Here is a 26,594-nt window from a genome sequence, read left to right as displayed (position 1 = left end):
CAAGTCCTTTTTTTTCACATCCAGGTATTACAGTTTCATTTTCGTTTTTCTCTGGACGGAGAAACAAAGATCAACTTAACTACAGCGACTTGCTGCATTTTACCAAATTACTTTTTGGCCTTTTACTGCAGGTGAGTTTGATAACCTTCAACTGCATCGACTGTTATTCGGTATCATTGGTTAGGTTTCAATTATCGATCAGTGGGTTTTTTCCGTCGATATTCTCTTTGATGCATTTTCCATTTTTTCATCATCTTTTTAACAATTAAATAACGTTGTGGGATGTAGACAGTGTTTGCTGTAATGTTTACATGATGTATCATGAAAATGAGTGTACACACCTAAATAACCGGTCTGTCTTTCAACTTTTTAAACATCTATTCATCGAGGTGATTATGGAACTAACCCGAGCTAACGAGACAAAGATGTTGTATTGAATCCGGATATACCCAATATCTGTCATTATTGGTGGTTTATCTCTGCTTCATAAAGCATGTCAGAAGTACAAAACCATAGGCCTACGAATTATAAACCTATAATAAAGCACATCTTCATTTATCACATGTGAAACGCCATTTTACATGCGAAAGTCACGTTTGTTTCACTTTTACTTCCATTCACATGGAATTGTAAAGGACCGGTACTTCTGATTTCTGATATTTCATGTTAAATTAAGCAGTGGTGGAAAGTAATTAAGTGAATGTACTCAGGTACTGTACTAAAGTGCAATTTTTTACTTGTACTTAACTTGAGTATTTCTACTTCTACTCCACTACATTTATCCGACAGCTCGAGTAAATAGTTTCATTTTCTCTTCCCCAACCAACTAGTCAATTCACAACTCCTCAGATTTATCTTGTGACCCTTTGAAAAATAGCTGCAACTATTGACATTTCACATTTCACATTTCGACATTTCACATCATATTTAGTTATCATATTTCACATGCCAACACCTTTTGCTTTTTTAAGTAATGAAGAGTATGTCTTGTTAGAAACCTCTACCATAATACATAATCATAGTGCTGCATCTTCAGGTGTGTTTGGACAGTTTACTCGCCGTCATGCCTGTCGTTACTTCAAGCCTGTCTGAAGATAAGCAGAAGAAGCTGCTCGCTCTCCTGGGTCATGTCAGACTCCACCTGCTCTACAAAGCCAGCGTCCACGGCTTCACTGCTTTGGCTTTTCACAACCACTGTGACAAACAGGGGCCCACTGTCATCGTCGCCTACAATGACGCTGGCTTTGTCTTCGGGGCCTACACCTCTCAGGACTACACCCAGAGCGGAGCGAAAGTCTCTGATGAGGAGGCCTTCCTCTACAACATCGGCGGAGGAGGAAACAAACCACTAAGGGTGAAAGGTATCAACCGAGAGTGTGCTTTCACAGATGAAGCCACCGGTCCAAATTATGGTGCCTTGGTGTTCCTGCATGAGAACAATGCTAAGATCCAGTCCAACCCAGGGGAGAACTTCACCTTTCAGGCTGCAGAGATGCACGGAGAAGACTTGGCACTGACTGAGTTTGAAGTGTATCGAGTTGAAGGTGTGTGGTGATAAGGATGTCTTTTATCTTTAAAGTACGTTTTTATTCTGAATTAGCTTATGTGTTGACTCATTTATGCAATGAATTGACTAAGAATGGCATTGTTTTATTAAAGTGGACTGTAGTGAATGTTGAATAAAATATGTCATGTTTCAATTACCTTTTATGAACTTTCCTGCAGGTTTGGGAGATCTTCTGGCCAAACCCTGGAGGAACATTTGCTGGACTGCAGAGTATGTAGAAATCTTTGGCAACTTTTGCCACAATTAATGAAAAAGTTGTGACTCGAGTAAATGGCAAAAGTAAAGAACCAAGTGTCTAAATCCACCTCTTATTTAATGGTACGACTAACTTTACTTTAAAAAGAAAAATATCTACACAGTTTGAATCATTGTTGTAAGATTGTCACCAATTTTAATTTGTTATTTAAAGAGCAACTTAACAGCAGCTTAAAGTCTGGTCTTTGTCGACCTCCAGTGGTTTAACTCCTCACTTTGCTGCAGTGATGTAGAACTCCAAGGTGTGTAGGTACACTGTGACATCACTGTTGGGTGTGGTTACAGGTGCAACACACTTGAAACCTTCAATCTTTCCACATTAAATATAACCATTACACTAATCCTCTGCAGCTAACATGTATTAGAGATGTAGGCTTAAATGTCTTGTGTGTCATTTGTGTTCCCTCCAGGAGAAAGCAACAGTTGATGAAGGATATTCGGAGCTATAAGCCTGAGATCAAAACAGTCCAACAAGCCCGAGTGTCGTTGGTGGGGCCCGTCGGGGCCGGCAAGTCGACCTTCTTCAACTCCGTCAACTCGGTGTTTCGAGGCAACATGACATCCCAGGCCATCGCTGGTACAGCAGGGAAGAGTGTGACCACTCAGGTGCTGCCACAAGTTTTACTCTTTGTGATACTCTGCAGATATGCTGAAGGTGAACTGTGTCCGCTGTTTTTGCTGCAGCCTAATCGTGAATGTCAGCTTATAACCTGCAACAAAAACAGCAGAGAAAAACATGAAAAAGGACAATATTTTACATTTTGTAGTTCATATAAAGGTTGACATGCTTTGATTGTAATATGAACGGGTTCCACATGCTCTAATTATACTACATTTATGTTGCTCCTGCAGTTCCGCACCTACACCATCAAGGCAGGGAAAGGTGGTGGAGATGTTCCTCTGATCCTGTGTGACACAATGGGGCTGGAGGAAAACGCTGAGGCTGGTTTGAACATTGAGGACTTAGTCAACATCTTCAGAGGTCACATAAAGGATCGCTACCAGGTCTCTTATAACTATCTACCTAATTACCCACATCTTCATGTAACTGATTCAGTGGTAAGAATGTAGGATGCTTTGTTGAGTGATTAATAACAAATTATTCTCTTTCTGCTTTATTTGTTCCTCAGTTTAATCCCTCAACGCCACTCCAGGAGGACTCTCCTGGCTTTAAGAAGCAAAAGACTCTGAGTGATGTGATTCACTGTGTGGTTTATGTGGTCGACACCTGCAAGGTCTCCCTCCTCACCCAAAAAATGCTGGACAAGTTTGCTGACATCCGTAAAAAGACCAACAACCTGGGTTAGCAGTATAAAAATATTATTTTTATCAAGGTTCCACCATTCCACCGTTTATATCTTGTTAGTTTTTATATATGTATGTTGAAATAGTTATATTATAGACACGTCTAACATCTACACAAGAGTTTTCTTTGTGTACAACAATCAATTTAGCCTTTTCCCATGCTGAATTATATTTATCTTGTTGCTTTCACTTTATCTTCTCGGCTATTTCAATCTGGTCTTTTCTACTACCCTTTCTTCTGCTCTCTTATAGGAATTCCTCAGATTCTGCTGATGACTAAAGTAGACGAGGCCTGTCCGCTGGTGGCAGAAGACTTAAAGAATGTTTATCGCAGTGTTTACATCCAGAGGAAGGTAACAATCATCATGTTGCTCAACACAATCATGAGAACAGCGATACTGTAATCAATGACTTGTTTTTGTGTCGGCATTGAGAATCTAACCCACGTCCATTTATTTTGCCGTCGTTCAGTCCCGGGAGTTGAGTGAGTTTTTTGGCATCCCGTTGTCCTGTGTGCTGCCAGTGAAGAGCTACAGTGATGAGCTGGAGCTGGACCAGGATATTGACATACTGCTGTTGACTGCTGTGCAGCAGATGTTGAACTACACAGACAGCTTCCTTGAGAACCAGGTTATTGCGGACCAAGAGGTGATTGATCAGCAGGAGCTCTACAGGTCCAATGATTTTACTCGTCCTGTACTTTCAAAATAAACCAAACATCATGTATGAAAGACAGGATCACGATTACCCATATCTCAATAATTCAAGCCAATGAGTCGATTGATTAAATGTATCAAAAGAAATGTGTTGTTGTTTAAATAGTTTATCCTTTGATATATAGCTGCCAGCAGTATAACAACTACTAAAGACAAAGGAAGGGTTCGGATTTCGCAAAACTGAATATGTTCATACTTGTTTCAGTAGTTTGGGTGAATTGACTCTTACATCAAGTTCAGTTTTTTCTGTTAAAAATGCATTATATCTGTTATCTGTCATACAGTCACAAAATGGAAATAAATGGATAAAGGTCTTTGTCTGCACGAATGTCTTCCTTGAACATGTATAACTGACTTCATATTGTGACTTTCAGTTTTACAACAGTTGAAAGGTTAGTCAGACTTTTCTTTCCCTCAGTCAGCCACCAGATGTCAGTCATAACTTCATAAACTTGTCCAGTTATGCAAACTTGGATGTTGTGAAAAGACGAGGAGCTCATGTTGCACAACTGCATCTGCACAGCACAACATACTCACGAAGTTTACTTTTACCAATGATTTTAACTGGAATTATTTTGTTTATTGCACTTTTAGCAACCATGCCTATGCACGCGCACATGTTTTATTATGCACCGAGATGTCACGCAGAGCAACAAGGCGGACAGACAAAGCAAATGTACTCCCATAAATGTACTCCCATATCGTGTAAAAGCCTCACGCAGTGTAATCCAAACAAACAAACCACCAGTCCACATGACAAAGAGAGACGTTGAGTTTCTTTGGAGCCAATTGCAAAACTCTGGTGGTTTCGGTGCCGCCCTCTCCACAGCCCCGGTATAAAGAGTGTGACGCAACGTTGCCAACAACAAACGCTGCCAACGCTTCTGCACAGACGCGCAGAGGGACTAGTTAAAATACCGGACTGCTGTCTCGCTTTTCTCACGGGTTTACGTTTTTTGACTTGCAAACATGATTCCAGAGGAAAGCTTTGTGTCCATCGAGAACAGGTGAGATATGTCGCTCGGGTTTTCTGCACTGTGGCTGTAGTTTTATGGCCGTCTGAGCCATGTGGATGGAAATCATGTGCTGGACAGGAATGCTTCTCGTGCCTCGAGCCTTGCATTGCCTGAACTGTTGAGGCACAATCACACTTTGTGAGTTTCGGTTGAAGACTTTATCTGTCTTGGGTGCAGATATTTTCAGCACCAAATACTTTGATATACATTTACCTCATTAAAGTTTGGCAGCATATAAGCATAATGCAACTTTTAAAAGTTTTTTGCATAATCTTGTTTTTAAAAACATATACTCTAATTATTCATATTTTATGACTTGCACAATAGACTGTGTATGCATGTTGCACATCCTGCAGTAAGGCAAGTCCCTCTTTATTGTATCACAATCATCCACATGCAACATAACTAATGGGACTGGAGGAGTAACCTCTGATTGCTTTTTATCTGTCTTCAGGACTTTTTTATTATTAGATAAAGGTATTTTAACAGCATTTAATGAAATGGGTTATTACAATATTGGACCCATTTGTTAAAGAACTGCACCGTGTATGACATGACCAGTGTGAGGACTTTTTTTCAAGTATGCAAAAAGTGAATTGTTCTGTCTTGCCCTTTCAGGATGCAGTCTGTAGGTCTGGCTCTGGAGGAGTTGCTGGTGACGGCTCAGAAACAAGACTGCCTGACCGTTGGCATTTATGAATCAGCTAAACTTCTTAATGCGTGAGTTGAAACTATTAAGTTTAGCCAATGCCTGTAATGTCTAAGACTCACAAGTAGATGCTTCTCTTGTATTTCAGAAAATAACTTGAGTGCAAGTGTCTGCCTTAAACTCACAATTTTCTAATTTTCTCCTTCCTCCCCAGAGACCCGGACAGTGTGGTCCTGTGTGTTCTGGCAGCTGACGATGTAGACGATGTGGCGCTGCAGATCCACTTTACCCTGCTACAGTCCTTCTGCTGCGACAGCAGCATTACCATCCTGCGTGTCTTAGGAGTTCAGCGGCTCCAGCAGCTGCTGGGTGCTGTGGATGCCAACAGAAGCCAGGAAGAGCACGGCGACCTCCACTGCATGCTAGTTACGGTATGTTGACTCAGCACACCAGCCCTGTGTTATGTAACTGAAAGGCCAAAAATGCATTACGGATTGTTGTCATGCAGTGCTGTAGGTGAAATGTTGTGATATTGGCATTTTTTGAGTGAATATTTATTGCATTGCATTCTGCAGACCAAATTCACCTTCAAGGCTGAACGTGAATTTGATGTTGTCTTTGTTTCCTGTCTAGAACCCCCAGGCCGACCACTGCAGGCTACAGGAGGTGGGGACCTACTGCCAGGAGAGTCGACGCCTTGACCAGTGGGTGCCTGAACTGGCTCTGCAAGAACGCTGAAGGGTCTGGCACCCGCATACGCCAACAAAGACTGGAGCTTTCTGGGTTCAGATGCTAATGACCTGAGGGATCCGTTGCTCATGCAGGGATGGCCTGGAGCGGACTGGGACGGGCTATCCTGACTGATAAGCAGGAACCAAGTACTTCCTTTCAGCAACTAGTGAAACAACCAGAGTGGACACTTGGTTTACAAAATCTGCATTGTGCAGAAGATACAAACAGAAAAGCAGATTCACATCCAGGCCACATTGTTTTTTTACATTGTCAGAAAAACTAAATCAAAGCTTCTATTTTCTACTTCTGTTTGGCTGCTTTCAATGTTTATGGGGGTGTGACAATCAATAACAGGAGTAGCAGCATCAAAAGAAACGTGTCCACACCCCAACTTATACCTGGAAGACCTGTGTTGTTTGTAAGGACAGGACAGGAATGCTGTAATGAAACTATGCCCAGCATTCCTGTATATTACATGGGAGAGTCCTTGCAGAGAAGGTGTGTGAATGTGTGGTATGCTTGTACAATACTTGACTCTTTCTTTAGAAAAGACTGGGCGTGCAGCGTGTGCGTTCTTCAAATGAGCAGCTGAACCTGCGTAGGAATCGTCACCATGGGAACTGAAATAGAAATGATGTTCATGTTTATGTCATACAGGATTTATTGGCAATTCAGGACCACAAAAAGTCAATGCACAATGCATATTTTTTTTGTATTGTCGACTGAGAATACTGAACTGTGTCTGAGCTGATGAAATATATCTGCTGTAAATTGTTGCTGCAAAAGAAACCAGTCAATATCTCTGTGCGTTCAGGATGCTGCTTTGTTTAGATCAAACGCTGTTAATATAATATGAACGGTGCTACACTAGTAATTTATTCATTGTATCCATTGTGCGTTTGGCTGTTGTCTAATTTTGTGCGCTGTTATCTAAGTCAATAAATTATTGTATTCATAATTGTTTTACTTCTATATCAAGAACTTCATGCTCAAATTTCAAGACAAAAGCCGTGTTTGCATCATCGAACTGGAAAAATAGCCGTTTACATTTAGGTTGAAGTAATGGGAAAGTTATGCTCACTTTGAGCTAATTCTTTGTTGGTGACAGGGCCTTACACATTGTCTGGCTAGCTGCCTTATTGTAGTAAACACAAGTCAGTCAGAGAGACAAACTGGGGTTGAGACAGAAACTCTTTGTGTTGGAACAAACAGGCAAAGCAATCTGATGCAGACACACTGTCCCTAGTCAAGAATCCAGGGGGAGGGGGAAGCTGACAGTAGCTCAAACGTAGAATTGAATATCCCAAGCCCTTTGCATTGTAGTTGTGTACATGTGTCACATCACAAAATGACGTCAAACCTGTGAATGCATGTTTTAGAGGGCTTGGACCTTAACCCCACCCATGCCACGGTATCGCAACATGATCAGGTATAGCAAGATGTACCTGCAACACAGTCCAAGTGGCTCATCCTCCGCTCTGCCCTCCTCCCACTCGGTTTTGTTTCCGACTCCACCCTCTGCTCTCACATGTCTGTTCACTTTCTCTGACTGCAAAACATAAGAGGGAACATTCAGGCACATGGACCTGGCATATGTTTACGATCACTGTACAGGGGTGTGGCTAGCATGGGGACTGACCTCTGATTGGCTCTGGTTCATCGACCCTAAATCTGATTGGCTTTGACTTGCTGAGGGGTTAGGAAGCTGGGAAGGGACGGCAATGGGTTTAAATACCTTTAAAGTGAGTGAGGAAAACAAGCCAGGCCTTCCTACTCAGAACACAGAAAGAAAAAAAGACAAACTATATTCTATAAATTGCAGCTAAAAATGAACAAGGGTAAGTGTCTACAGCCATGCACAGATATATGAGACTATGTTTATGTCATATTGGAGTTTGCGACTTTTCAATAGCATTAATTATTTAGAAAAAAATCTGATAACTCAGATATATTCTACTCACTAAAACATTGGTGCCTGAATACCAAATACATATGGATGCCTCACATGCCAATGGCTGCTGTTAAATGTAATTAAACCCAAATTAAATAGATATGGTGTTATTTTGCCACTGCACAGTATTTCAATCATCACATGGCCAAAGTTAACATGCAAATGCGCCCATTGGCAACAATTGCTTATTAGCAGTAAACACAAACTGCTGAGGCTGATGGGAATGTCGTTCATTTAGCAAACTACAATTTTGAGCTGATGACAGAGCTAGAGGAAAAGTTAAGTGATCATCAAAGTGTCATGACTTCATTATTTTATCCTATCAAACATTTGTGTGAAACTGTCATAATTAGCATATGAATTATTGAGTTATGGCCAAAAATGTGTTTAAAGAAAACCGTCCAGGCGTTCCTGATATATCGCGTTCATGAGGATGGGATGGACGGATGAACAGAAAACCGAACGTGTCCACGGCTATCGCCGGCACGGAGGTAAAACAATTACACAAGAGCCGAGTGTTATTATATCATCTTTTTATTAATGTCATCTACTTTTCAATATCATCTTTTTAACAGCAATATCGACAAAATATTAACAGTGTGCAAGAAAACATGAGTTATGGCACATCAGAGAACAGTTACAAAAAATAGATATATTTTCTTCATAATCAATCAAGGCAAAAAGATACATATACTATATGCATACACAGGAGAGCAGAACACAAAAGATGAGTCTCCGGAAGGGCTCAGAGCCGATTCAGTGATGTCTGATTTCAAAGTCCACCAATGAGGAGCCTCAGCTCTCCCCCAACCTGACCTCAAATTAATTTCACTTTCACTGCACGCTTTGTGTCACAAAACCAGTGGATTTCCATCTCGAGCCATGTGTTCTACTGCAACACTGTTCATTCTGCTGATCTGATAAACCCAATACCAGCATTAACACAATATCCGCCACTATAAGGCAAACTAACAACCAACCAATCACACAAACTGTCAGCCAAACCGGAACTTTAGGCCGGCTGTCTCTGCTTTTAAGCCCAACCAGATATGGAATGATTGAAATAACAATAATGATAAAAAATAGCATCTGTCAGACATCTCCAGGACAACATCAGTGTGTGTGTGTATGTGCGTGCGCTGATATGTGTGCATGCTTATTTTATGTTGTGCGATTCCTCTGCAGTTGTTATTCTCTTTGACTTTAGCTGCACCTTGCAAAGTTTTAGTTTGGATGTTCGGATTCTGCAGAAAGCAAACCCCAGATCAGTAATTCTGGGTTACCTCCTTCTACCTGTCATCGCAGTTTGCACTCAGATCTCTGTTTGTGCATTATGCATCTTCAGCTGGATCCTTGTTTTGTTTTTTTATTCTATTGAAAGATCACCATTCATTTCAACCTAAATCAGGTTGAAGATAAAGGGATTTATTTAATTTAAAGGAATAGTTTGACATTTTGGGAAATACACTTAATGGATAAATTGCTGAGAGTTTTGCTGAGAGGATTGAACCCCTTTCGTGTCGGTTTGATAAATATGAAGCCACAGCCAGTAGCTGGTTAGCTTAGCTTAGCATAAGGACTAGAAATATGGAGCCTCTGTTGCTTTGCTGACGGCAAGACTAAGGTATCATCTGTTCCTTGGTGAGCTTTAGAGGTGACAGGTAAGTTATACCTTTGGAGAGAGCCAAGCTAGCCGTTTCCCCCTGCTTCCAGTCTTTAAGCTAAGCTAACTAGCTGCCACCTTTAGCTACATATTGAACTGACAAATGTAAGTGTGGTATCAATCCTCTCATCCAACTCTCTGCTGAGCAAATTAGCATATTTCCCAAAATGTCAAACTATTGCTTTAGGTCTCTAAGGCTTTCATGAGTGGTGAAAATATATTGCAGCTAATATAATGTAGCTGAATCAGGCACAAGCTAAACAGAAAAAGAAATTCTTTGTCTGCTTTGTGGGTTGGGGTTATTATTGGTCATCACTTCAAAAATAGCTTCCCACACTTCAACTGAACGATTTTATCCTGTGACAGACTCCTTCTTTACTCTTCTCCAGAATGTGCATCTGACCAATAAAAAGAGTGAGTGGAGGCCATGCATGATGTTCTGAATCAGACAGCATCACATGACCTCTCCTGCGGTCAGAGTTACCCTGGCCTGGAATGGCAGGGCTGCAGTACTGTAACATTACTATGTGGCACTCTGCAGAGCGCCGGAGGCACTGTGTGTCCTTACACACTGTGACTCTCTCACTAATACACACTAACAATTGCGTGCATCTCTATTTTCTCTTCTCTGCCTACTGCTCTGCCAAATCATCCCTCTCATCCGACAAACACTTGCACCCAGCACCCACCCGCACGTGCACACGCGCACACACACACACACACACACACACACACACACACACCCTCCGCTCCCTCTATGGCCTTTTTCCAGCTTCTGCTCTCTTCTTACTTTGGGCATCGCCAGCTCTGTGTTTGTAACAAAGACAAATGAGGAATAAAGCTGGCCCAAGAACCATTGCCTACAGTGAGCATATTGATGCTAATTAGCAATTTAGCCTTGACTTGAAGCATTCTGTTAGCTTAGCTTAGCATAAAGACTAGAAGTGGGTAAATATAAAGCCTGGCATTGTCCAAAAGTAACACCAGCACCTCTAAAGTTCAACCTTCAATCAATATTTTTACACTTTGTTTGCAGATTAAACTAATGAAATAAAAAAAGGTTAACTAGTGTGCTTTAAAGGTGTTTGTACTTGGGTTTGTATACATGTGGACAGGGCCAGGCTAGCTGTTTCCATTTATTATGCTAAGCTTAGGTAACCTAACCGGCTGCTGACTGTAGCTTCATATTTACCATACAAACATGGCATTGGTATCAATCTTTAATTCTCAGCAAGTAAGCACATAAGCATACTTTCCAAAGAGTCAAACTATTCCATTTAAAGACAAGTTAATTAACTGAACAAGGGCGCCTCTTTTCAAGATATTTTCATTTTGTCACAAAAATGCTGAAAAAGGGGAGATTTCTATTTTGTACAAAGAAAATAAGACTTTTAGGACTAAAGCCACAACTAACTTACTTACTGTGGGTATTCTTTTCAAACTGTGTGCACACACAAACAACTGCTCACCTCTCACCACTTTCACAAAAGAAATCCCATCTCCCAAAAGTCAGTGCAGCAGGTGGCTCATATTGACGTAGTGATTAGAGAACATAAAACTCCAGACAGTCACTCAGTAGCCGTAAGTCTTGTCCATATCACTCCACCCTGCTTGTCACTGTACGTTACGCCTCACAAAAGCCTTGGCTATATGCTCACATGTAAATATGATGGCACAAAGCTTCCTGCTTTCAGCAATTAGCCATCAAAAGCAGCTCTCAATGCACAGCCTTGCCACTCCTTTAACCTTTGACCCCCTGACAATCAAACCTAAAAAAACAACAGCAAGAGAGAGTGTGTTATGTGCATGTGTGTGTTGTCCTAGTTGCTTGTCGCCCACAAAAGGCAACACTTGATAAAAACTTGACCGCTCTGGTGTTAAAGGATAGATCAGGAGGCTGTTTTTTGCCACTGGAATGAGGTCCGATGTTGATGAATCCTCTAACAGGAAACGATCCTAAACCTTACAGGGCTTTTGTTTCTATCAGGTGTTTGTATTGTATTGGTGGTTAAAACCATCCTCCGCTATCGCGAGCCTCTATAAACCTGAATGACAAAAACAAAAATGAAGACAGACATGATATTTGACTGACAGAACAGAATAAGTAGTACCAAAAAACATCCACAGTAAGGGATTCTGTGTTTAGATTTTGTATCTTACAAACACTGTACAGGGTAATACTCAACTGACCAGGTTCCATGGACTCCATAGAAAGAAGAAACTCAAAAAATAAACCCAAAACAGCTACTCTTCAACTTATCACTTCTGCACATGTCTGAAAGAAAGTTTATACATTTAGTTTGTTTCTCTTGACTTCATTTTTTTTTCACTTCATCTTCAGCTTTTACAATCAATTTTGGTTTGTCAGAGAGGAGGAGCATTGCGGAGGAGAGGACAGATGAAAACCAGGAGGGGACAGCTGGCTCCCACCGATCCAGTCCCTGACCAGTTTGAGCTCAGAGTTAATCAAGTTCATCTACTGGGGAGACTGGACATTTTAAAGACGGGTAAAGCCAGGTAATTGTTATTCTATTCTGATTTAGAGCAAGGACTAGTATGCATTAAAACAAGACGTATCCCCTTCCTCTATACTGCAGAGGCAAACTAAAACACTTCCACATTTACACAGCCCAATGCAATATATCTCTTGGCATAACCTTGTAAAAAATGCCAATCAAATGAAACAAACATAAGCAGAGAAAGTAAGAAGTATAAATAATTAATTTCAAATTTTCAGGACAGCTTCACTTTTTAAGTTTGGGTTTTTCTCCTCAGTCTGCGACCTCTCCCTCTTTCAGGGTAAAGCACAGGGAGGCTTGATAGAAACTTTAGTTTAAGATTCGAGCAGGTAATACCCCTGGCTTACAACCAGATCTCCTGTTGTTTCATTAATGCTGGCATTTAACGTCAGACAGGAAGAGAAACCTGATCAGCCAGGGGCAACACCTATGTCAAAGCAAAACAAAAAAATACAGTATTATCTCATCTATTAAGTAATGCTTCAACAAAATATCAAAACGTACATTGAGTTCACAAACAGGTATTTCTTAATAAAAATGCAGTAAACGTCCAGGATTAATAGCTTGAGTTCTGTGTAGAGCAGTTGTTCCCCTCATAGGTGCAGATCTGAGGTCAGCTTAGACATCGATTTCGACCAACAGCAGCCATAATGAACTGAAGTGGAATCAAGTGACAGCAGATCAGCATCTAGAGATGACTTTCTGTACAGGTTGGCACAGCTGGAGGTTTGGCCAGAGGCCACAGGCAGAGAAGGTCTGTTGAAACAGGTTTTGGGTGGGAACATGCTAGCCCGATAAAGGCAAAGGCTTTAGCCACTCGCTCCAAAATGACCCTGCAACAGGCAGGTTCGTGGGCAAAGCTCTCAGACCTTTTTTTAAACTCCCACAGAAAAAGCTTTTATTGGGACACCAGGTCATGTTTGGCACGGTCGGCAGAAGCGCCTACCGTCCATTTCTGTTGCCCACATGCATCCTCCCACTCCTTGCCTATGGCACTGCTGTCCACCCTTTACCCAACCCCTCATTTCATGACAAGAGAAGGAAAAAAAGATCCTGGTTTCCTACTGATTATTAATGTCCAATTCCCTTTTAAAGTTAAGCTGACACTTGTAGTTAATTTACCAGCATATGTGAATATTACCAAAAGCACCTTGGATCATACTCAGTGATATACTGATCTCAGCCACCGAGAGAACGAGATACCTGCGCCCTAGCTGTGGCTACGGGGTATGGCGCTTTTCCAGAGAGGCTATTTTGGGAGTGTGTGTGTGTGTGTTAGTGTGTGTGTTTCCATGAGTGTGTGCATATGCTAGACTTGAAGTGTGTGTTTGCATGTGTGTGTCTAGGGATCAATTTTAAGTTTTGAATGTGTGCATGTAATGTGTGTCTGTATGTGAATGTGTGTTTGTGTGGCAGGAGGAGCGTAGCGCGGCTATAGGATGATGCAGGGCTTCTTGTCCTTGAAAGGGTTTTCAGAGGTGGGAACCCCGACCAGCAGAGGGTCGCTACGAGCGTGCTGCTCACAGTAACTCATCAGTTCTGCTGCTGCTTTAGAAACCTGTTGGGAGAGAGGGAGAGGTTAGGGATTTAATTAGGGGCAGAGAAAGTGGAGAGAAATTGGACAAGTAGGGGAAAAGAGGAAAAGGGAGGAAGGAGAAGAAAGAGAAAAGTATAACAAAGGAAAGGGCAGATGTGGATGAATAATCACGCTCACAACAAACATGGCAGTAAACTATCGTCCTACCTTAATGCGTTCAATCCCCGCCTCAATCCTCAGCTGTTCCACCAGTTTCCTGGCCTGGGCGATATTATTAGTGGTAGACATACTGATCCATCAGAATACACCAACACAGGAGAAAACTGTACGAGAGAGAGAGTGAGTGAGAAAATGTTTGCGACTAAAAACACTGGAACATAGTTTTGCATTTACAGACCGACATGCTTCCAATATGTTCTGATATGTGTCTGGTGTGTAACCAGGACAAGATTGAGGGTTGACATTTCTGGCTCGGAAATTTACATTTAAAAGGAAAGCAAACATATTGTGAGTACATATATATTGTATTCTATAACACATAAATGGTACATTTGTTGTAGTCAAGTTGTTGATTGTTGATGGTGTAGCTACATAAATTATCCTAACACCTTTGCTGTTTTAATGAACTTGAGTGTTTTCATTTTATGCCACTTTGTACTTCTATTTCACTACATTTCAGATGTAAATATTGTGCTTTTTACTCAACGCCATTCTTCTGATAGTTGCTTTACAGATTATACTATTCATAAAGTATTTTAAATTAGCTTGACCAACTAATGACCCACATTAAAATGCTGCTTGAACATTAATGCATTAATCATCTAATCATGTATTATATAACAATTTAGCGTAACAAGGGCAATTTTCTGCTGTTTTTACATTGTGGTATTGACACTTTTAAAAATTACACTGCATTCAGTGGTATATTTAGGAATATTCTGCATGATGTATATACAATCAAATGAGGATTTACAATAGCTTCTGTGTTTACTGTCATGCTGTATATGAATATTGCTTTTAAACTACTCTGATTTATGAGCTGAATCAGCCTTTAAGTCATCAACAGCTTTATTTTGGGGACTGAATGGCCTCAGCTGTGGAGTTATAGCACCACTGTGAGGTGACTACATGGTAGTGCGACACTATTAATGAGTGAAATATGGCAGTTTCCTGATCAAAACACAGTTTATGGAGATGATATGCATAGAATAACTAAGGTCGGAGCTTGACTTAACAACGTGAGAAATATTTGTTAAATAAATAGTCTATCTATCTATGTTAGTCATTCATACTAAATACTCTTCAAGCTTTTAGCACAGCAGAGATTATAGATTATTACCTGACTGATGGTAGGCCGACAGGACTCTCTCTCTCTGTCCACGAGCGTGACTGGATGGAGATCTGAGCGGTGCAGGCACGACCAGGAAACAGTTGCCAAGTCAAAACGACAGAGCTGGACTGCAGCTGAGCTCACATTGGCTTGTCTCTGTAAAAAAAAAAAAAGAGATTAAAAAAAAAAGCAGAGCAGGTGAGATGGCTTCTTAAACAGTTACAGTTTACAGACAGGCATGTAATATTTTTTAAAATGTTAGTTTTGTCCATTTACGTTGTCATGTCACTGAATCCCAAACCGGATTTAAGATTTTGTTCCATGGACTCATATTGGGAGATTTAGTAACTAGCTGTAGTGTGCCTTAGGATTCAGCCTTAGGATTTATACTACTACATCTGTCATCACAATTTCATTTTTCGTCACGAAGCACCGCTTAAATGACCAGGTGGTAGGACACTGCTGAATTGCCCATTGCAAAAATAAAAATTCCTTTCATACCTGTGCTATCAAAGATTCATTTAAAAACCTCCTTAAATCTCAATTTCTTTTCTTTTACACGTCTTTTAGCACAGCGTAGAAGTTTCCCAAACAGTGCATATGATTAAAACCGCACCTTGCTCCTCACGTACATCAGTGTGAGTGTGTTACGACTTTGTGTCTCTCTGTCTGTCGCCCTCTCTCCCGGGAGGAGAGTCCTGCTTTAATTACTCCTACTGCGGAGTAGCTCAGAGATTCATGTCTGTAATTAAGGTCTTTGTGTGTGTGTGTGTGTGTGTGTGTGTGTGTGTGTGAGAGAGAGAGACAGAGAGAGAGAGAGAGAGAGAGAGAGAGAGAGAGAAAGAGAGAGAGAGTGAATATATTTGTTTTATTATAACACATGATACAATTCTCTCTCTGTATCTGCACACACATTTGTATTATCATACTTCTGACATGTATTAATTGTCTCCCAACCTAACCCTAATTCTAAATCCTAATCCTGATCTTAACGCTGAGCCCAAATCCTAATCCCAACCAGACCCTTAGAGGCAAAATGCCCCGATTTTAGAGGGTTTCTTTTGTCTCTCAGCCATTTTTTCTGTGTATTTGTTCTCTCTCACACATGCAAACTTGTTTTTGACGGCATTGAATTGACTCCCTTAATTCCCTGGAGATTATAGTGGGCGTAAAGATACTGTTGACGTCTTGTTTTTAGAAACACTAGCAGCAATATATCTGTAGTGTGACGTTAGATTGTGTTCTAGAAAATATGAACACTCGTTAGTTCCTCGTTAGATCAGATAATTAACCATTTAATTTAAGCATAATAACAGAGCAAAATGTATTCAGAGCTAACCTATTAATGATGAACTTTCCTAAAAAAAGTATGGCACATGGCACACATTAGATGCTTTGAATAGTAAAAGGTATTGGCTTTACCGTATTATTTACCCTACCATTCGCCTAGTCCACTTCATGCCTGAAAAAAACTATTTCTAACCCTATGTAATGGTTTACCTCCTGATCTTTGTCTCTAAGTAGCAGGTGAGTGTGTGTGAACAGACAACCTTTCCATCATAAGTTCTCGTTAGCTGTCAACAGAAGAATAGTGATACACACATGAACAACAGCAACTCACACCATCAATAAACCAAATAAACATTACACACTACAGCCTGAAAAACGACCTCAGAGTTCAATCAACACCAGTCACAACTAAAATGAAAACTACAAGCTCATTTGTCAATCCCCTGCATTGTTCTTCTAAAACACCTTTTCTTGCAGCATAAGTGGGCAAATATTGAAACGAGGTGACAGCACTTTTCTACTTTTTGTTTACAAGCTGTTGCACCTTTCACAAACTACATCAATTCTGTTTTTGAGAGTGAACATTCAGATGCAAATGATGGGTTTGCTCAGAAATGTATGTTTTCTTATTTCCCCTAATGCATTAGCAACAAACGTGGCAACTCGCCTAAATGACGTTTTTCACACATCAGTGACACAATAAACCGAGTGCCTGCATCTGTTGATTTTTCAAACTTTCTGCTATGGCGCATTCCGTGCTCTGAGAAGGAAGCTGAACACTTCAAACCCAGCGCAGATATCAGTTTCTGCCACCAGCACGGTCAAATCTCTCTTCTCCCCTGCACGCAAATTGACAACACTTTCTTGCAAAGACGGTGCACATGAGGGCTAACATATACAAGTAAGCAGGTCATTTGTCTCGGCCTGGACCAAAAACACCACCCGTGCTGGACAGGCCGCGGTCAGCCAGCCAGCCTGCGAGCACACAGCCGCTCTCAAGACGCGCAAAAAGGTATCAGTCCTTATTGATCCTAGCAACTCCTGAGCGCTGATCGGGCCTGCAGTACGGAGCCATGTCCTCCGCTATAGGCCCTGCTTGCTGCTCTACCGTGTGAAAACACAATGCGGGCATTTTGATGGATAGAACAGCATGTCCTCTCTCTCCCATGGCTATCCACACTCCACACACGCATACACACACACGCATACGCACAGTGCGCGCAAGCACAGGCAGACCTTGTGTGTACATATCAAAACCAGAGATATTTTCCCAAGTGAAGACCAGACTAGACCGCTTCATGTTTGCAAATAGGCCCTGATTGTTAGCCGTGGGAGCAGGGTGGTGACATGTTCTGAGGGAGGCAAGCTCCAGCAGCCAATATAAACCCATCCAGCGACAATGAGCACAAGACTGGAGCGCATGCCTTTAGGTTCCGCTATTATGCAAATTGATCGGCACACGGCCTACTTCAGCACATAAAATCCAGAAGTTTTTTTTGGATACAGTTGCTTGTGCGTCCTCAGAGTCCAGCCGAGCTGTAGGAAATCTTCCACTGACCCTTTCCCCGGTCCTCCCCACCCTCTATGCCGGCAAAGGGCTGGGGAAAACCGGATTCGTGACACCGATGAAGCCCCTCTCCGCTGCAGCCGCCCTCGGTGACGAGAAGCCGGGGTTACGGAGGCGCACGGATGCGTTACAATTATTATACACAGGGAGAAAAATACCCGAATATCTCCAAACTCACCTCCGAATGCGCTGTATTGGTGATTTAAAGGGCCAGATCCGCTGGTTTCTCACCCTCTCTGCTCGTTCACTCCCCGTCTTCGCCGAGCCAAACGCCTCCCCCTCCGCTACCACTGTCTGTCCACTCCTCTACCCCCTTCCTCCTCCTCCTCCTCCTCCTCCTCCTCCTCCTCCTCCCTCTCTCCTTCTTCCTCACTCCATCCGATTCGGTGACAGCACCTTTAACCCAGGGGCTCCCAAAAACAAACATTCACACAGATCGCCCGAATGCATCCACTAAACGAGAAGAGTTTGGATATTTTCAATATCTCATCTTTTTTTGTTGGAGGACCCCTGGTGCCCCATCAGGACCTTCTACAGCACTGTACATTAAGCAGAATGAAGTGTAGATGGGGTAACACTTGCATAAAAAAAGAGCCCCATTCAACATTGATTTGATTTGTATTTCTCTGCCTGCTCTCAGTTTGTAGCTATATGTTTATTTAACAATTAAGTAAAGAAAAAAGTTTGTTGCTTGATCCCCTCGAAACCTTTTATTTTGGAACGATGCTCTGTCGTAACAACTTATAGCCTATATAACAGCACAATTCTGATCATTTTTGATCTATTGATAATGATTGCTCAGATAACATGAAAATAATCAAATAGATTACTAGAATTTGCCGGAATATTTTCATTCCATATGAAAATAAATAAAAAATACCCTTTACTTCTATGAGCCTTATCCAAAAGGCTGTAATCTATTTTGAGTGGCCCAAACATGTTGTATACATTTCAGTTTTTCTCGTCTATTTCAAACGTCTTCAACATATTGCTTTAAATATTCTTCTGAGTATAATATGTGATAAGTAGCACACCCTAAATGCACTAGAAACATGTGTCTAATATGTTAAAGCTTGATAATATGTTTTTCTTTGTAAACTTCTTTTTGCACGATTAACGAATGCATAAAAACTTTAATTGAATTCATTGATTTGACTTTGATTTCCTTTATCTGTGCATTAAATGAAGACTAATTTATGACCCTTATTTCTATCCATGGTACTTTTGGACTATTTAGTACTCAATAAAGTACCCTGGCCAGTGTGTTTTTCTGCAGCAAGATGTGCTTAAAATAAACCATATTTCGCAACTCTACCATGATGCAAATGGACCTGCACGTACGTGTCAAGTTCTGTACCTCACAGTCGCTATATGCCTCCGCTCCACATGACGCCACTGCGCGGTGCTGCCACACGATGGCGCCCTTCACCCAACTGAATAATTCCGTCCACTCCGGGGAGGTGTGGGCCGCTCCTGCTATTCCTGGCAGGCCCGGCGCAAACACACATCCGAGCTGATAGTCCACTCCTCCACACAGAGCTTAAAAGTGCTGCATCTGCTGCATGATCATTGGCTGAATGTGAACGATTTGCTCTGTGATGAAGGGGCGACAACAAGGCTGATGAGTAGGAGCTTATTTTTTTTTTACCCTAAATCTTTATTTGTTGGGTCCATGGAACCCTGGTGATGCTGACATTGACGGAGATGTGCATTCGATAGAGCTGCTTTGATGCACACACACCATACAGCCATTTCTTCCTCGTGGCTGTATGGAAACCTGAAGTACTTATTATAACCACAAGAGAGCTATTTATAACTCACACAGAATACCGCATTGGCCTCGTTTCCATTGATGTGTGAAATTATGCTGATGCCTATACATTTCTCTTTCATTTCCTCACCTTTGAGCCATATCTTCCCCCCCCCCCCTTATTTGTCTCACTTCCTTCTCCGATTCCACTCTCTCCCTCTGTAACCCCCCCCCCCCCCCTTGTTGAGGAGGCAGTGTGGTTACAGTGGATTACAGCAGGGCTCTTCATCTTCTAAGAAATGAGTGGTGGAAGCCCATGAGTCACGACTGAAAGATGCTCTCAGGCTGACAGAAGTGACACCCACCCACACCTTTTTTTTGTTTGTCCCTGCCTGCTCTGAGCTGTCATACACAGACTTTCCCAAATGACTCGAAGCACACGTGTGCATGTCTCTGCATGTGTGTTTGTGGACACGAGCATCGGTCCATTAAAACCCAGCAGAGGGCTTCGCCACAGTGTCCCTTTGGGGGTGTGTGAGGGGGGGGGGGGGGGGGGGGGGGGGGGGTTGTTTGTCTTTCTGCGTTGTTATACACTCCAGCAACAGCAGCAGCAGCCTGGGAGATCTCTGCCTGTCGTAACGCATCTCTGTCCCCACCAGGGTCACACCACACTCTCATGCGACAGCCGTCGTCAACGTCACACTGTCTCCATAGCAACTGCGCTGGGCACAGCATCCCCAAGCAGATGTTAGAGGGTTAAGAAGTGAGAGTGAAGGGAGGAGTGGGAGTCTATGAATCCCTCTCTCTCTCTCTCTCTCTCTCTCTCTGTCTCCATATGCTGACATGCTGATGCTAAGCAGGTTTGCTAGAGTTTAGGCTTTCAAACTAAGTATAGCCTTCATTTACTTAAGTATTTCCATGTCATGCTATACTTTGTATGTCTACTCCACTGCAGTTCAGAGGGAAATATTGTAGTTTTTACTCCACTGTTTTTATTCTACAGCTTTGTAGTTAGTTGGTGTGAAAGTATAAAACATATGAGCCCTTAGAATACGATGCCTTGTTATAGATTAATACAATACTTACACGTAATGCATCAGTAATAATTGTTATATATATTTTATATATATGTATGTAGCTGTATACATATATACACATATATATAAAAAGGTGGCAGGATAATATGTGCTATGCTATTTACTTTTGCTAATACTTTATGTACTTTCAATGTAGGATATACATTTTTATATTGAAGTATTGCTGATTTCACTTTTTTGAGTAAATCTGTATACTCCCTTCACCACTGTTAGCATACTAATATTTAGCTAATTAGCACTAAGCACAAACCACAGCAGAGGCTGATGAGAATGTCATTAGTTTTGCAGGTAAAGTGACAAAAAGGAGAGAAATTCATCATGAGGGGGGGACATGAATGTCCAAAAGCAAATTTCATGTCAATCCATCAAATAGATGTTGAGATATCTGACTCAAACTATGTGATGTTAGAAGAAAAGTCATCAGGGGAACACATAAGTCATGGAGGATTAATCCTCTGGGAACCATGAATGTCTGGATAAAATATCATGGCAATCCATCAAATGGCTGTTGAAACATTTCAGTCTGGACCAAAGTGGTGGGCCGACCGATCGACAGAGCCATCAATCCTTTAGCACAGTTGACGTTGATTCATCGTACACCGCTGGTGAGCGGAGCAACATCAAAAAGACAAGAAACACTCCTGAGTTCACATTTTTATTAGGAAAATCATTTTGCAGATTTGATTATTATTATCATCTATATATATATATGTGTTATTTTCAGTTATTCAGAGGATGCATCAGCACAGTATATCTTAACAGGAAGACTATTGCTAGAATAAATATCTATACATCATAATAAGTTAAAGAAATAAAAAAAAGTCCCAACAGAAAGAAATATAAACCAATAGATTAATTTACAGAAAACAGTAAGTGCTTAAAAGAAATGAAAATATTTGCAAAACCGAAGCCTTAAATGCTGCTGAGGAATTTTATTTAAAGAATACAAAGATGATTCACAGTTTGTGTCCTTGTTCTCATGCTGGCTGGAACACCAATAGGGACCATGCAGGAATGAAGGGCCAGAGAGACAGGATAGTACCAAACTACATTACCCACCGAGTCGAAATGCCCCACTTTACGCCCCCTGTCAGCAAAAAAACAGCTTGTGAGGATCTGGGTGGATCAGACAAGATGTAAAGGGCTGAGCCGGAGAGGTTAACACGGTCCGTTTTCCACTCATCCTCCAACAATGATTTCCTTCAGATCCTCTGCCCCTGACTCAACAGGACTGTAAACTGCCCTCGTTGGTAGGAATGAGTTAATGGGACATAAGTTAGACTATAACCAGAATCTTTCCGGTGTATTTATGTTTCACTGACTGCCTTTCATTTAAGTGTCACTGGGTCCTGTTTCTCATCCTGCTATGGAAGAACACATGTGAACCACACTTCCTCTGCTGTACACCAACGTGCTCTTAAGCAACATGACCGGTAAGAACGCAGTTACCTCAGACAAGGTGAGGTGAACTTCACCTTGTCTGAGGTGCTGCCAATGGAGATTCCAATGGAGATCCAAAGTGTTCAATATTAATTACAATGACATCATGAAATAAATAATCACATGAAATTATTTAACCAAAAACTGAAATATTCCAAAAAAGTCGTTTTAGTATTATTGAATATTATTTTATCTGCAGGACATTTTTATCTCATTCCAGCCATGTGATTGGCTGCTGCGTTGGTCTGATTGAGCAAACAGCCAATCACATAACCGGTTGTGCCCTGTTTGTCATGATTGACGAACAAAGACGGAACAAAAGTGCTGTTATAAAATAAATGTTCATTAGGAAAAATACAAATTTGGAAATAAAAACCCTGAAAAAAGATTAAAAAAAATTACCTGCAGTAAGCTCTTATTGTGAAAAGAAACTGGATTTGATAATAACGAGCTGCATTTTAAACATTCATCGTAAATATTTCAGAATTTCATATCTTACTTAATTAATCTAATATTGGTCACTTTGGGCTTCCGTAGCTTTCCTCTTTTCACGTCAATAGGCTGTTTATCTTGCAGAGAAATTCATAGGACACTTTAAAAAAAGTCCAAAGTTTTAACGACTTCATGACAGCTGGTGAAGTTGACATAAAGTCACCAAGTAGCTCTCCTCTGAAGGAACCTCTTAGCTTTGCTGTGTTACTTTGAATTGGGCACTTTGACTACAGGAAGGAAACACATCTTCCCACCACAGCATCCATTTCTCTGCACACTCTCCTCTCTCATCTCTGAAATATGATGTCCTTTGAACACTATTTACAACTATCTACAATCAGATGTGAGCAGGGTCGGCCTTCCTTCTGTTTTAGTGCAACCGACTTACACAACACCAACAAAATAAATAAAGTCTGAGGGATGAATGTGAAGGAAACTCAACATTTCAGGGGGCGGACAGGTGATTTATGGAGGAGTAGTGCTGACAGTGGTGCCTGTACAACAGCGCAGAGCAGAACAAAAGACAGTGAGAGAATCTGGCTCACTGACAAGGCCTGTGTGAATGTAATATGCGTGAAAAAGAGTGTGTGTGTGTGTGTGTGTGTAGCTAAGAGCATGCAGTCTATTTTGCCTCCATGCCCGTTATATGCTTGTCTGTGTGTGTGTTTTTTGTAGGCGTGTTAAAGCAATGCGGGATGACTCATGCAGAAATGTGTAGGCATTCTGCACAGGAAAGCTTCAAATATCTGACAGACATTTCATAAGGTGGTACAGCACACAAACATGCACCCCCACACACACACACACACACACAAACACACCACACACACATGCAGGCCAGAGTGAAGGGATGCAAATAGGTGGCTGATTGCACACGTACATGGATGCACTCATGGTCACACGCACAGACACAGACAGCAGCAGTGAGTATGCTTCATTGACAAACGAGATGAGACAGGCCATGGGAGGACGGGGGCAGAGGTGTCTAATTCATGCCAGCATTTAAATCACACAGCCCAAGAAACTCAACGAACGCTCACGCACTTCCCATGCACGCCTCCTCACATGCAAGCACATTTGAATCTTATACAGCCTAGTTAGTTAATGCACTCCATATTTTCACACTATTTCTATTAATAGTGTAGCCTCTCGCTCAAGCTTGTTGTCCATGCTGCTCTTGCACGCTGTCTCATTGTTTTTCCCTCCCTGCTGTATCATATTCCAAGCAGGGACATGAACAACGACAGTCTCCTGTAGACGTCAGCAGAACAACAGATTGCACAAACATGCGCTCGCAAGCTGGCGTTTGCGTGAAGCAACCAGACGTGTCAAGCTCATATTTATGCAGCGTGTGCACCACCGCTGCCGGTAGCTACACATCAGATCAGGTCAGAACTGTCGGATAGTTTTACAGATAACTTCCAGCTCTTGTTTTTCTAGCTTTTTAACCTCTAGAAGGACACATAAGGTTGGTACATGACAGATATCTCTCCATCCTTCGGGGCATCTAAAACGAACCGAGACAAACAATTTCAAATACAACTTTTCAAAATATGAATTGATAAAATAAAATCAGAAGAGAGAGTACGAGTGAGGATTCCTGGCATCGAACAGGTAACGGGTAGGTTTTACATTGCTAATTTTGGAGTTTAACAGGACCTCACATGAGTGCAAAGTACAACACATCGATACCAACGGATTCATTCAGCTTTCAAAATGGGAAAAAAAGGCAACAGCCATGGAGTGGAACCTTTAGTTACATATTCACATTTTGCTAGTATTATCTGATTGATAGATCTGAAGAGTGGATGTGTCAAATACAATATATCATGAGCATCATTATTAAGCTGTATATTACAGTACATAGCAACATCGAACCTCCTACTGTAACAACATTTCCTGGTTACAAAGGACTTATTCCCAGAAAGACAGCGGGTACAGTTTTTCTTTACATGGGTAACATCTTACTTGAAGCTCTTATAAACATGTCAGTCAACTACCATATACAGTACTTTATTTACAATAACTACACTATTTTAAATAGTTTTTCTGTGGGCGTGAGTAATGCAGGAGGGACATTTTACATGGTGCTTATGAATGAGGCGTTGCTGATTAATAAGCAAGTCTTCAAGTAAAATGTCACCCTAAAGTGCCCAGTTGTTGATTCTGCTGCACACAAAGACAGAGAAGGAGACAGACGGAAACAGTTGCTGTGCTTTTCTTTTTTTTTTTCAGTAAAAAGGGGCATCATCTGGGTCTTTGGGTTTAACAGTACAGGAGCAGATTATCCTCCAACCAAATTGTTGTTAAAACCGCCTGAGAGATGGAGAAAAGTAGACAAATAATGCCCATCCTCTTCGTCCTATACGACCTACAATTCTGTGGGGGTTTTGTCGCATTTACGAGCCTCGCGACCACAGCTAACCGGTCACATCACGATACCCTGTTGTGCAGCAGAACCACAACCTCATTGTGCCATGTACCGGACGAATAAAACACTTTACATCTATATTGAGACGGAGAAGCTACCGGGTGATCATGATGCGATTATTTCTCCATGTTTAGGACTGGTGAATGAAAGTTGAAGATGAAAATCGCACAAAGAAGACAAACAAGGAAAACATACACAAAAAAAAAGAAAGAAACGCAAATAAATGTACAAATAGATATGTTGGTAAAAAAGTATTGTGCTTTTGGCTGTCCTGTGTAGACTTTGTACAATATTCAGAGCTCCTGCGTGAAAACGGATGTATTCATGCACTTTGGACATACAGTGGAGCTATTTAAGGGCTCCAGGAGGATATTCTGTATTATGTGGAGATCGTTAAAACTTAACATAGGCAAACACATGACAAATTACAGTTGTGTGTGTGTGTGTGTGTATGTGTGTGTTTATGATATAAAGTGCAACGTGAGGGCATTGAGGCTGAGTGAGCCCTGTTTGTCTTCATGTAATCAGTCAACAGTGTTACTCAGATTTACTTTTTCTTTTTTACTCTTGCATGAATGCCTTTGTGCGCATGCTGTGTGTGTGTGTAAAAGTGTGTGTGTGTGACCCATTCTGTTTCCTGCTTGCCGATGCCTGCATGAGCGTATGCGAGGTAATGTGACCAAACCAACCAAAGAGGAAACAGAATTTGGTGATTCAGGTCAAACTGAATGATCTGCATGCATCTCTGTGTGCTTTTTGTTAAAGGAGGGCTTTTCTTTTTTTTTTTTTACTCTTACACAACTTTAAAGAGCATCATAAAGCAAACAAGCCAAGAAAGAAAGGCAAAAGAAGAGAAACGTACACATGAAAAGTGCCAAAGCAAACGGACATTCTTAGCCTCAGAACCAAAAATCACCCCTTTCGTCTTACCAGCTTGGCAATGATTATCCGAGTGTATCATCCTCGTAGACAAGGCAGACTTGTATTTCTATGTTTGATGAGAGTCCAGCTTCTTTTCGTTCAGAGTTATTCTACACTAGATGAGAGTCTTAAAAGGATTGTTGCGTCGTATCAGTAGCGTGTGTGCATACCCTGCCGCTGGATGTTTCTCCACTTCAGAAGAGGACATTTAGCAGATGAGTTTTTAACACGATGACAGCTTGATGAAGGTTAATTATGGTCTTTTTTTTTTATCTTTCTGAAGGGATGATTAGGAGGAGATGAAAAGACTAAGCTTTAATGCTTCAAACTTCACCCCATTCTTGTGACTGATGTACTGGTTTGCTT

The 26,594-nt window shown here is 41.4% G+C and overlaps 3 protein-coding genes across 4 annotated transcripts; 2 read left to right on the top strand and 1 right to left on the bottom strand.

The window, feature by feature from the left end:
- The first annotated feature begins 25 nt into the window (after positions 1-25).
- On the top strand, positions 26-4,149 carry LOC306707178 (interferon-induced protein 44-like). Its single transcript, XM_079174521.1, has 8 exons — positions 26-131; positions 1,037-1,544; positions 1,726-1,777; positions 2,233-2,428; positions 2,675-2,827; positions 2,953-3,124; positions 3,380-3,480; positions 3,599-4,149. The coding sequence occupies exons 2-8, from the start codon at positions 1,064-1,066 to the stop codon at positions 3,836-3,838; spliced, it is 1,395 nt and encodes a 464-aa protein (XP_079030647.1). The 5' UTR covers positions 26-131; positions 1,037-1,063; the 3' UTR covers positions 3,839-4,149.
- A 568-nt stretch (positions 4,150-4,717) lies between these two features.
- LOC306707179 (growth arrest and DNA damage-inducible protein GADD45 beta-like) lies at positions 4,718-7,198 on the top strand. Its single transcript, XM_079174522.1, has 4 exons — positions 4,718-4,850; positions 5,478-5,579; positions 5,723-5,939; positions 6,142-7,198. The coding sequence occupies exons 1-4, from the start codon at positions 4,813-4,815 to the stop codon at positions 6,244-6,246; spliced, it is 462 nt and encodes a 153-aa protein (XP_079030648.1). The 5' UTR covers positions 4,718-4,812; the 3' UTR covers positions 6,247-7,198.
- A 3,967-nt stretch (positions 7,199-11,165) lies between these two features.
- On the bottom strand, positions 11,166-18,348 carry gng7 (guanine nucleotide binding protein (G protein), gamma 7). 2 transcript variants are annotated; one of them, XM_079175284.1, is made up of 4 exons: positions 18,276-18,348; positions 15,250-15,396; positions 14,118-14,233; positions 11,166-13,931 (listed from the first exon to the last, which is right to left on the bottom strand). In XM_079175284.1, the coding sequence occupies exons 3-4, from the start codon at positions 14,196-14,198 to the stop codon at positions 13,806-13,808; spliced, it is 207 nt and encodes a 68-aa protein (XP_079031410.1). In that variant the 5' UTR covers positions 14,199-14,233; positions 15,250-15,396; positions 18,276-18,348; the 3' UTR covers positions 11,166-13,805. The 2 variants fall into 2 exon arrangements, with proteins under 2 accessions (XP_079031410.1, XP_079031409.1); XM_079175283.1 differs by lacking the exon at positions 18,276-18,348 and adding an exon at positions 18,089-18,246.
- Positions 18,349-26,594: the final 8,246 nt, after the last annotated feature.

The sequence above is a fragment of the Pholis gunnellus genome (genome assembly GCF_910591455.1).
Source record: "Pholis gunnellus genome assembly, chromosome: 15".
NCBI lineage: Eukaryota > Metazoa > Chordata > Actinopteri > Perciformes > Pholidae > Pholis > Pholis gunnellus.
The sequence above is the reverse complement of the archived record's forward strand: the minus strand, read 5'-3'. Positions and strand labels throughout refer to the sequence as shown.

Bases quoted from the DNA above. Each gene is read 5' to 3' on its own strand.
- LOC306707178 (XM_079174521.1), top strand. From the start codon at position 1,064: ATGCCTGTCGTTACTTCAAGCCTGTCTGAAGATAAGCAGAAGAAGCTG. The intron at 1,778-2,232 runs GTATGTAGAAAT...TGTTCCCTCCAG, and splicing joins AACATTTGCTGGACTGCAGA to GAGAAAGCAACAGTTGATGA. The intron at 3,125-3,379 runs GTTAGCAGTATA...GCTCTCTTATAG, and splicing joins TAAAAAGACCAACAACCTGG to GAATTCCTCAGATTCTGCTG.
- LOC306707179 (XM_079174522.1), top strand. From the start codon at position 4,813: ATGATTCCAGAGGAAAGCTTTGTGTCCATCGAGAACAG. The intron at 5,580-5,722 runs GTGAGTTGAAAC...CTTCCTCCCCAG, and splicing joins TCAGCTAAACTTCTTAATGC to AGACCCGGACAGTGTGGTCC. The intron at 5,940-6,141 runs GTATGTTGACTC...TTTCCTGTCTAG, and splicing joins TCCACTGCATGCTAGTTACG to AACCCCCAGGCCGACCACTG.
- gng7 (XM_079175284.1), bottom strand. From the start codon at position 14,198: ATGTCTACCACTAATAATATCGCCCAGGCCAGGAAACTGGTGGAACAG. The intron at 13,932-14,117 runs GTAGGACGATAG...CTCTCCCAACAG, and splicing joins CGGGGATTGAACGCATTAAG to GTTTCTAAAGCAGCAGCAGA.